This window comes from Polistes fuscatus, unplaced genomic scaffold (assembly GCF_010416935.1).
Source record: "Polistes fuscatus isolate 324 unplaced genomic scaffold, CU_Pfus_HIC Scaffold24, whole genome shotgun sequence".
NCBI classification, from domain to species: Eukaryota; Metazoa; Arthropoda; class Insecta; order Hymenoptera; family Vespidae; genus Polistes; species Polistes fuscatus.
Window position 1 is genome coordinate 687,066 of NW_025113101.1, and position 11,208 is coordinate 698,273.

Genomic DNA, 11,208 nt, shown 5'->3' on the forward strand with positions numbered 1-11,208 from the left:
ACTTATAATTAGTATGTAAATATTTAACTATCGTGTTGCTCGAAGTTCTATGAAGTTCCTGAACAAAGAAAAATGGCGTCAGCCTTATTCTTTCCTTCGCGTTTTTTCATTACAAAAAATCACTTTATTTTTATGAAAAAATAAGAAAAGGCGATTGTTAGAGAAAAGTCTACAAAATTGAAAATATCCAACAAAATTGGAAATATCTCACAAAATTAGTAATAGTTTACAAAATTTATCTTGTTACCTGATTAACCGTAGCGTTGACCTGAGCCGTGCTTGCATTACTAAATGCATTCTCCATATTGAAGACCATGAATCACTGAATCAATCGGTTGTATCTCAATCGAGATGCGTATTTCGATATATGTTACCTATTATATAGTCTAGTCAACGCGGGCCGTTTCCTTCATATCTCAGGAAAGAAGGTGGAAACTTGATATAAGGGTAAATAGACGACGCTGAATCGAATGGTGCTAATTTTTTTGAGGTGGAAAGTGCCGTTTTTGAGAAAAAGGGTAAAAAAAACAGTAAAAAATAGTCTCATCTTAGAATCTAGGCATTTAATCGAAAAAAGTTTCAAACAAAAGTTGTAGAGAATTGAAAAATACTAAAAATGTTCTATGGTTTATCTTCCTATCTGCAAAAATAAGCGAATAAAATTGGATTGAAGATGGGAAAAAAATTGTAAGAGTGGGAGAAAGCAAGCTTATCCCTCCGTCGCGTTTTACACGCGAGCGAGCTAGTGTGCGTGCGAGCGTCCGTGTGCACTAATACACAAACGAAGGATCTTCGGCAATCTTCGGCAATCTCGGGAAATGCCTAGATTCTAAGATAAGACTATTTTTTACTGTTTTTTTTTACCCTTTTTCTCAAGAACCCGGTATTATATTGCAATAAAATTAGCACCATTCGATTCAGCGTCGTCAACTTACCCTTAGGACAAAGATGCACGCGTTTAGCTAAAAAAGTCCGTCTTAGGCCCGCGTTCACTGGGCTATACAGAAGGGCGAACAAGGAAAAAGTAATCTACGAAGAAGGGAAGATCTAGAATTAAAAAAGAAGAAAAAAAAATTCGTATATTCGTATTCGTTATTCTTTCATTCTATGGAAGATCCGTTCTTTTGGTTTATTAGAAAGAAGCATCATTTTAGTTTGTTTTTCAACTATGTTTCCGTGGGTGTAATGTTGTTCAAATTGTACGAACATAATAATAATAATAATAATAATAATAATAATAATAATAATAATAAAAAATAATAATAATAATAATAATAATAGTATTAATAATAATAAAAAAAATAATAATAATAATAATAATAATAATAATAATAATAATAATAATAATAATAATAATAATAATAATAATAATGGATGAGAGACGATAAAAATACGAAGAGACCGAGCGAGCAGCATTTTGCTGCCTAGAGAAAAACTAACACAGAAATTGTTGTTGTTGATGTTGTTGTCAAAAATGTGTCAAATTAAAATATAAGGATTTCAAGCATCTTATGTTTGGATAATCGCAGATTAACCCTTTCCAATCGAAATTTAATGAACAGAAATTAGTAAAATGCGCTTTTTAAAATGTAGTTTTTATTTATAAAGTAATTACTTCTTTTTCTTTTCCTTTTTCATCTACGGACCATCTAAGTATTTTGTATTTTACATTACTTACACGATATTCGAATCGAATTAACGCAAACAAAAACCTATGTATCAATGATTAATACGGAGACTCAAGATTCTCCATTCGTTAGTTTCTAATTATATATGCGATGCGTTGGATTAAAAGTAAACGGTGCAAGGAATTTCCTATGTTCACAAACAGTATAAATTTGAACGAAATTAAAAAGACAATGAAAAACTACAACGATTTCTATGCTGCGCACACGTGTGTATGTAGGTCCAAGCAAGGCACCGTAATGTACATTGGCAGGAATTCAATAATATCTAATATTCATCCTCAACTGAAATTCCTACAATGGAAAGGTGGAAATGATATAGAAAATGGTCATAATTAAGAATGAATAAGTTACAAAGAAATTCATCTTAAGAAGAGTTAATATTATTTCATGACTTGTGCTGCTTTTTTCGCTTTGACGAGTTCCACGAGTTCCTATGGAAAGAAACAAAGAAACAAGAAAACAAAAATACAACAGATTGTTCATTAAACGTGGCTAAAGTTAATTCAAAGTAATAAATTAAAAAAGAAATATACCTTATACCTCCTTATACATTCTTTTTTCGTTCTAGTTGGTATGCATCCTGCTATTTGATCCCACCTATCGGGGACCGTTGTGGGATAAGTTTTTAATGCTTGCTCAAGAAGTTTTTGTTCCACAGGGGTCCAAGCTTGAGACTCCTTCTTGACATCTTTAGCATCGCTAGATATTCCATTGGAAAGAGGATGATCCAAGCGTTCAGTTACAGCTGGCATTCTTTCTTCGATTCCTTCTTTGGTTTTTTTCTCTGCGATAAAATTATCATAAGCGTTTTTATTAGCTCTTTCCTTAAGGCTCGATTTGCTAAAATCAGTAGATTGTAAGTCTTTAGCTTTTGCCAAAACTTCTTTGGCGTCGCGCGTTATGCTGCTGGATGAGGTACTATGTTGATTAATAAAATTAGCTACTACTTCCCAACGTTGATTTGTACCAGCAGGAAATAAATTGACAGCCTTTATTAAGAGTTGCAAATCATTTTCATTCCACGGAGCGGTATGAGCTTTCACCTGTTTCTCCGGTGTATTTCGTGTATCATTATTTATTATAGCAGCTCTACGTTCTGCTTCTATCTTTTGTTCTGTTTCTTTTACCAGATGGAGGAATGCATTTCTACCGCCACTTTGTAGCTTCTTCATAGCTTCTTCCAACTGAATTAGTTTAAACAATTCGCATATTTTTTCTACGCTTTCCATGTGCTTAAGACTTTCGGCTGAACTTTCAGCAAAGTAATTATTAGATTTACAAAAGTCGCGCAGCGCTTTTCTTTCCTTCCTGAGTGCTTTCTTTTGTGCCTCCCTTTCTTGTTTCAACGCATCCATTTTTGCACGTTCCTCAGATTCGCGTTTTTCTTTCTCTAATCTTTCTTTTTCCGCAGCATCTCTAACTATTCTCTCTTCTTCCTGTTGTCGAGCTTTCGCAGCTTCTTGCTTTGCCTTCTTTGCAGCTGTTTTTTTATTTTTGTCATCCTGTTGAAATTTCTTTATTCTTGGGTCTATGTTATAAGCCATATCAACTAACGAACGTATTCTTGTCATTTCTTCCTTCTTTCGTTTCGCTCTCGTTGCTTTATTTTTTTTCTCGATCCACTTGCGCATATCTCGACTGAAATATCATTTATTTTAGTATGCTCAATATACGCAAAGAAAAAAGATAAGAAACAAAAGTTTACTTTTACTACTTACTCTTGTCCACTTTCTTTATCCTCTTCATCGAGATACGAGTACTCCCGCCAAGAATCAAAGTCATACCAGAAAGAGTAAAATTTTTCTACTTTATCTCTAGGTGTGTTTGGTCCACCTAAAAGTGGGACTGGTTTTTTGGTAGACCATCTAGCATTATCTTTGAATGCTTTTCCCATAATTTCATAAAAATTATTTTTACATTCCTTCTCGTCTGGCAAATCATCATTAAAATAAGGATCTATGCTGTCGTAACTTCTTCTTTTAACAGTTGTTCCAAGAGTCTCCCATGCACGAGTAATGCAAGTAAAGTAGTCATCGTCTGGTCGTATTTCTTCTCCCAATGCCTTGCGCTTATCCGGATGATGTTTCAATATCTTCTGCTTATCTGCAATTCACATATTAGATATAGATTTAGTATAAATCACTAACTATTATGCGTATTAGGTATCTGCAAACGACATAACACCTACATTCATTTATAGAGTATACTTTGAACTGTCTTTACGTACAAGCCCTTTTAATAATATCTTCAGTAGCCTTGTGCCTAAGTTTTCCTATGCCTAACACTGCGTAATGGTCTTGATCTTTCCATTCCTTTGGATCCAACGATCTTAAATATTCGAGGTCATCTTCGAATTCATACTGAGACAGATCTTCTTCTTCTTCCGATGATTCTGAAACTGTGTATGGTGCAAAGCAGCGATGAAACTGAGCTTTCCAAGCTTGCGCCGTAGAATATAAAACCACTGGTCCTGCTGTGGATACCATTACCTTCTCCGAAGAATCTGTATAATAACAAATTTTACAATATAATTAACAAAAATTCTATACAGTTAGTAAAGCACATATAACAAGTTTGATCAGTTTCAATCAAACTTATTGAACTAACATTCATTTATTCATTCCAATCACTTTTAATAATAAATCGTATAAAAAATCAATTAAACGCATTCTATTAAACTACTGATTAAACAATAATGCAAATATTACACAGAAAAAAGGATTTCTTATGTTAAAAAGATTTTTCTAAGTAAACCTAACCTATCAAGGCCGGTGTCAAAGGAAAGATGAGGAAAAATTCGATAACTCACCGAGTTTAGAATTAAATGCATTAGGGTCATCATTTGCTGTTCCATCCGTCATCATTAATTAACTACAGGATATCACGAAGAATGTAATATTAAAATGACTTTCGAAAAAAAGGATAATGGGAACGAAATTTTCAGGCTAGGAACATACTCGATAAAACGAGCGGTTGCATTACGATTGTTCGAGATCCAGTGCTACCAATCGTTCTTCACCTTTCAAAAAATATCGACAAATATCATTTCGTTATTCGATACAATTATTTCTACTTTTATAGATTTATTTCATATTGTATAAATGTTTCTTTTGTATTGTAACAATATTTCTGATTTTCACGCAGCTATGATACATATAATTTCTAAATTGATTAAATAACTATATGTAAACTTTAACATTTATTAGATCTTGTCGACACATATACAGGGTGTCAGAAATTTGTACAACAAAAAATGTCTCTATATATATATATATATAGAGATATTTTATATATCTATATATATATTAATATATTAATATATAATATTATATATATTAATATTATATTCTAATATAATATATATTTATTAATTTATTAATACATATATATATTTATAAGGCACAAGTATTTTTATTTTTATTTTATTTTCTGTACATGTAAAAATAATGAAAAGTTTGATCTCTTTTTCTTTTTCTACTATTGTGTTTTCATATAATTTATTCAGAATATAAAGATCTGTTATATAGGTATTGGCATTCCATTCAATAAGTTCATTCGGACGGACATACGTATTAAAATAAAACGTGAATTTGATTTCTTCGATCAATTCATGTTCTGTTATGCTGGGAAGACGGGAAAATGCTTGGAACATATTTAAAACATGCTTAGACGTTATTACGTCCACGATATTAACGGCAAAGTAAAAGACATATAATAATATTTTTAGTTTGATACTACTAAAACTTAACGACGCATACATTTGTGCAAATAATCTAAAATCTATATATGCTAAATGATTATCACGAGGGAATAAGTTAAAAGCACGAACATTCTAACGTCGAATGATTGAACGATATTAATAATAGTAATAATAATAATAATAATTATAATAATAATAATAATAATAAGGCGCTTCGCACATTGGGAATAAAATGAAATTATTTAACAAAGATAATATCAGTTCGATTGGAAGAAACACGCGTGAATTTTCACTGATGTCCAGGAGACGATAAACGTCTTTGCGTTTGAAATGGATTCTGCAGTAAACGTGGTGAACACTCGATGACCCGTAACAACAAAGAATCAATGTAATCTTCCAAATCTACCATACGTTTCTTTTTGTCTGCTACTTCTGCTTGAAGCTGTAGCGTCAGTTCTATCAAATCCTAGACAAACACAAACAAATAATTAGAACGTGTTGATAGAAAAATGAAGTAAAATACAACAATCATTAACATTCGATGAAAATATATTTATACTTCTCTAGATTTTCCGTCAAATTGAGAAATAATTTCATGGGGTAGTCGATGTTTCGATAATTGTTCGCCCTTAAACGCGTCTTCCCCCCCTATTATGATCCTTTCCGAGGAGGAAGGATGATTATCCTCGTTAATTTCTTTGGTTTTATTCTCCTTCTCCTTCTTCTTATCTTTCTTAGAGATTTTCTCTTCCCTTGGACTCCGCGTAAGGAACTTTTCCTCTCTTTTATCCTTCAATTTATCTTCCTTGGAAAATTTATCTTTGATCAAAGAAGACTTTTCCTCTTTGTTGCTCTTAATTTGAATTATTTCACGCGGAGCTGGACTCGGAGGTTCTGGAGCATCTCTAAATCTGGATGTTGGCGACGGCGAGGGTGCTGGCGATCGATCCGGTCGCTCGTCCTTCGCCTCATCTATCAGAATCTTTGGATTATTCAGCTTGTTATTTTCCCATCTGTAACGGGGTAAAGAAAATAAATGTAGAATCGATGATATAACAAACGTAAAAGAGAAAGTATATGAAAAATGATTTGACCTCTTGGAAGCATTAGGTTGTTTCCCGTAAAGTTTCAGACCCCATTCGTCTTTTTGATCGTCGATTTTGGACAAGGATGTGGTCGAGGAACTTGTGGCGAAACGCGGTGGTTTATTGGGTGCCACGTTGATCGTGATAGGTGCCGTTTGCTGTATCTCGTGACCGAGATTATTTCGACCAGCGGAGGAACCAGCGGATTCGACCGACGTCACGCTGTTGCTTTTCTTCGCACCGTTTATAGTAGCGACAGGTGCATTCAACGATGAGGCCGAACTCTTGTGGGAAAGATCGTCGAACTGAAAGAAATCGTACGATAAACATTATGGCTAACATTTCAATCCTAGTTTTAATTATTTCATCTAAGCTTACCGTAAATTCGTCCTCGTCCTCGCTGATGACACCAGGATCGGCTTCTCCGGGTTCTTGTCTAGTCCTTCGAAATCCATGATCTTCTTCCCTCTCATCCAAGTTCTCTTTATCCAATCTATTTTTACTCTTTCCTTTGACTCGATTACCTATAGACTTGGCCAACTTTTTCAATCCCTTGCGTTTTTCAATGCTACCTATACTCAACAAACTTCCTCCGATGGACTGAGCCGCGGTCGACAATTGTCCGAGAGAACTTTTGTGTCTTTCCTTTCTCGTGAGATCGGTTAAACTACCAGCCTTCACTATAAAACCAATCCTCACTTCGAGCTCGCCTCTTTCTTTCGTATTTTCTTTTCCTGGCTTACTGCACAACGTATACCTAACAGAAAAAAGAACAATGTATATATATAAAGCTTATATACGAAATCTAAGATATACGAGAAAGTAAAATTAAGTCGACAAATATTTTGTTCCCTTTCTTTAATATATATCAAGTTTGTGCATCTCGCATTATGTGCATCACGTATGCATATGCCGCGCACGTACTACGTTGGCTTCTGTCCAACGTAACCGTGGTCTCTACTTTACAGCTCGTCTCTTAACTCTTATTGTGTGCTCAATTTTAATATTAGATCTAATCTTACATACATATATGTATCTATATGCATGTATCTATGTGCGCCGAATAATCCTAGCTGAATTGCATCGGCCGATCTCTTTTTCAACTCGTGCGAAAATATATGCAAGGTAGTCGGTGAAAGCAAGCAAGCGTATCTTCAGGAAAAATCAATCCATCTCCAATATAGTTTCACTTTATTACGTACCATCTATTCTTGGGTCTCTCGTAAACATCGAAACTCGATAAGGGAATGCTAATCGTGCCTAGAAATTCATCTACGCCAAGGAAGTTGCGGTGCAATGCCGTGAGGACGATTTCCGCGGTGTTTCCGTGTTCTGGAATGGCTAATTCGCATTCCTCGTGCCATTCCACGTCCTTGGAAGCCTTCTCTTTCACCGACGTCTGGTACTTTTCCTTGCCGAGGGCAATCGTCACGAAGCAATCGTTGGTCTCTGCGTCAACATAGGTTAAACGTTTACGTGGGTGGACGACGGGCAATTGACCGGTTAATTAATGAAAACAACTATAGACTATAGATACGAATTATACTTTATTCACATTTGTTTTGTTCTCTTCAACATTATTTCGTCGAGTCTCCTTACCATCGTAAAACATAACTCGAGGAACCTCGATTTCTCGCGAAATAGCACGAATTACGTAGGACCGTTACGAGTTTTACGTATTCTTACCTCTGTTGCAATAATATTTACTTTGAAACGATGAAGAAAACCGAGAGCGCGTGCTTACCTAAGCTATGAATAAATGTAAACGACGAATATTTAACCCCAAAAAATCTTGCACGTTATTAGGTCAGTTATGCCGTAATCAAGTTCAAGACAGATGACAATAATTAGTCATCAAAGCGCTAACGCGTAATTAATTCGCGTTTAGCACGAAATTTGATTACGCTGACGCATTATTTGTCCGATTGTTATATCGGTAATATGATCTCGAAACTCATTAAACAAAGAGGTTCTTTTGAAAATAAACATATTTGTTGTGGTCTCTTTTCATACTCACTGTTTTTTCCTTTGGTCAATAGTCCTTTCGCTTTTTGAACTGCAAACAAAATCAAAATTATTCTCGTTAGTTTTGATCGAATGATTATTTCTGCCTACCATATTCTAAACTTTTTTACGACCGCATGACTTTCTTCAGCTGCATACCAGTTCGTTCTATAACTTTCTGAACAGTATCGCGTTCACTCTTATCGGCAAGTTAGAGGTAAAGTTAGCTACGTTTGTACGCGTATCGGTTACCGCCCCAATTAAGTATACATGTACGCCCCTGTTAATTTATCTAGGTTTGTAGCGAGAAAACGAATCCGTTAATACGTTTTTCTCTTTGGAATAAATTCGATTAAAAATCAAAAAGTATACTCTACTATCTTCCCTTAGGATTCTTTCACGATTAAATTTTTCAAGTCAATGGGTCAAAGTCCATAAAAAAAAAGAAAAAGAAAAAAAGAAAAAACTTAGCCGTCCCATCGGTCAAATGTCGTTCAGGTTGGAAGCGTGCATTTTTTAACGCTTCGTGCGTCCAGGGCCGTAACAACGAAATTCGGCCCTACGAAGGATTTTTCGAAAACGTTACATCTAATTCAATTTTGACGATTGGAAATGAAAGAGAAACAAATGAAATTATTCTTTAATTGATGTTAAACGCGTGAACGATAAAAATCGAATAGAAAGTTGGAGGTTTTTAACCTATAAATATTTCAATAGGAAAAGAAAGAGTTGTTGTGTGCAGGTGAGTACGTTACTGATCGAAGGGAGTTGTTAGCGGTCCGTATATACGAGCGAAAAAGGGGAGCAACATCGGGTAGCGTTATGCGAGCTTTCACACGACTATTTTCTATAGAAGGATATTAAGGCATTGAGAAAACGGCGAAACCGTGCCGCCATCTTGGCATGAAGAGATCACCGTATTATACCTATGTATACACGTGCACACCTACATTAACGTATATGGCTGCGATAATTGACTCTCGTCATATATTCCTCGCGTTAAAGTTCTCGTCTCTACAGCTGGTAAAAACCTCTCTACTACAGCCTTGTGCATCTCAAGCGTGAAACCGTTAGCTCGAACCTGCCGACTCGTAGCGAGCACAAACTCTCCATACCAAAGCATAGATGATATTATAAACATTTGCTTAACTATTTTGCGATATTTCTTCTCTCGACAATGTTTATTTATTTTTTTTCTAAAAATTACGTACGCGATGCATCCTAAGTTATAATAATGTTACAACGTTTCCCCATATATGTATGCATTTTAATCGTATAATGTAAATGTCAGTGTACAACGATAACACGACGTTAAATATAGTCGTTTATAAGTTTCCAAGTAAAACAATGACGATATCAATTTGTACGTTTGCTCGTTTGCTCGTCCTTCGAACGAGATTAGAGGCGCGCATTTTCGAATGGCAAGAAGCGCGGGAGAAGGTGCGCCGTCGTACTTTTATTTATTTCCTTTATTAGAAAAAAATTGAAAAAGAAACGTTATAGGAAGAATAATATAATCGTTGTAATATCGAAAGGAGAGTTATAATGCAAAAAGAGACGAGAATGGCTTTCTAAACGCATTCCACGAGTCGCAACGTGGTCGTACTTAAGAGGTTTCGTTCGCCTACATTTCGACGAGGACAAACACGTAACTCGGCTTATGCGTTCTATTAATCTACGGTATATAGTTCGTAAACCATTTCTCATTTCGTGCCTTCTTTATTCCTCTTATTTATTCAGAAATGTATCTATCTCTGTCTTGCTCCGAGCCACCTGTCGAGTCATAAGCACTTTATTCAAACTTTATGACGTATCATTCGTGACTCTTACCTGTCACCTGTACGTGAGTAGGACTCCACATTTTTGGTCTAATCACTGGCGGATTTGTCGCGTTGAATACGTTAAGTTTCCAACTTGTTGTCTTACTTTGACTTCTTTCTATCTTTGTCTATTTAACCGAAAAATACGCACAACGCGCGTTCCTCCGTGTCTCTTACAAGGCATTCTACGAGACGCTCCTTTTCAACACCCATGCGAGAGTGGGGTTTGCGGTAAAAGCACGTTTAAAAGTATAAAACACGCTGACCGTACCGTACGGTGGCATCGACTACGACCAACTACGATTATACACTCTTACGATGCCTTCCAACAACCGCTACGTCTACTTTCTCTCTTTCTCTCTCTTCCATTTATTATTTCTCTTTTTTCTCTCTCTCTCTCTCGGATCTGTCAGCGTGCTAGTTCGTGCGCATCCCTTTTCGCGCAGACCGCACTTGCTGCCATCCCAGGAACGGCCCGAGATAAATTCGGACCCGGTCTCGTTCATGGATTCGAATTTATCTCTCGTAAGATTGACAAGCAGTCGAGTAACAGTGCGTTCCGAATGTTCCTTTCCTTCGTCGTTACAATGAAACCGCATGTTTTCGTATGCATAGAATGTTTGTATATGTAAAATAAGTAAACAGTCTGTTGGTTAGTCGTTACTTGGATCGTCGATAAGATACGAATAACGCGTGAAAAATTCTTATGAACTTGTTCTGTCTTTAAAGATGACTAACTAAGAATACTCATTAATTTCTTAATGCTTATTTACATAGGAGATGGCCTTCCACAATTCTATTGTTCGAAAGGAAACGTTTTAATAAATGACTCTAACAATTATAGAAAAAAAAAAAAAAAAGATGCCAGAAGCAATCAACGTTTATATTCTTTTATTATTAGTAACATCGAT

The 11,208-nt window shown here is 35.5% G+C and overlaps 2 protein-coding genes across 2 annotated transcripts; both read right to left on the reverse strand.

The window, feature by feature from the left end:
* Window positions 1-1,630: 1,630 nt before the first annotated feature.
* Window positions 1,631-4,607, reverse strand: LOC122518344 (dnaJ homolog subfamily C member 2). Its single transcript, XM_043637229.1, has 5 exons — window positions 4,498-4,607; window positions 3,916-4,191; window positions 3,407-3,791; window positions 2,222-3,326; window positions 1,631-2,119 (listed from the first exon to the last, which is right to left on the reverse strand). The coding sequence occupies exons 1-5, from the start codon at window positions 4,550-4,552 to the stop codon at window positions 2,069-2,071; spliced, it is 1,872 nt and encodes a 623-aa protein (XP_043493164.1). The 5' UTR covers window positions 4,553-4,607; the 3' UTR covers window positions 1,631-2,068.
* Window positions 4,608-5,151: 544 nt separating this feature from the next.
* LOC122518345 (rab11 family-interacting protein 1) lies at window positions 5,152-10,615 on the reverse strand. Its single transcript, XM_043637230.1, has 7 exons — window positions 10,308-10,615; window positions 8,491-8,529; window positions 7,676-7,922; window positions 6,852-7,230; window positions 6,483-6,778; window positions 5,948-6,401; window positions 5,152-5,854 (listed from the first exon to the last, which is right to left on the reverse strand). Exons 1-7 carry the CDS (start codon window positions 10,336-10,338, stop codon window positions 5,678-5,680), a joined length of 1,623 nt encoding a protein of 540 aa, XP_043493165.1. The 5' UTR covers window positions 10,339-10,615; the 3' UTR covers window positions 5,152-5,677.
* Window positions 10,616-11,208: the final 593 nt, after the last annotated feature.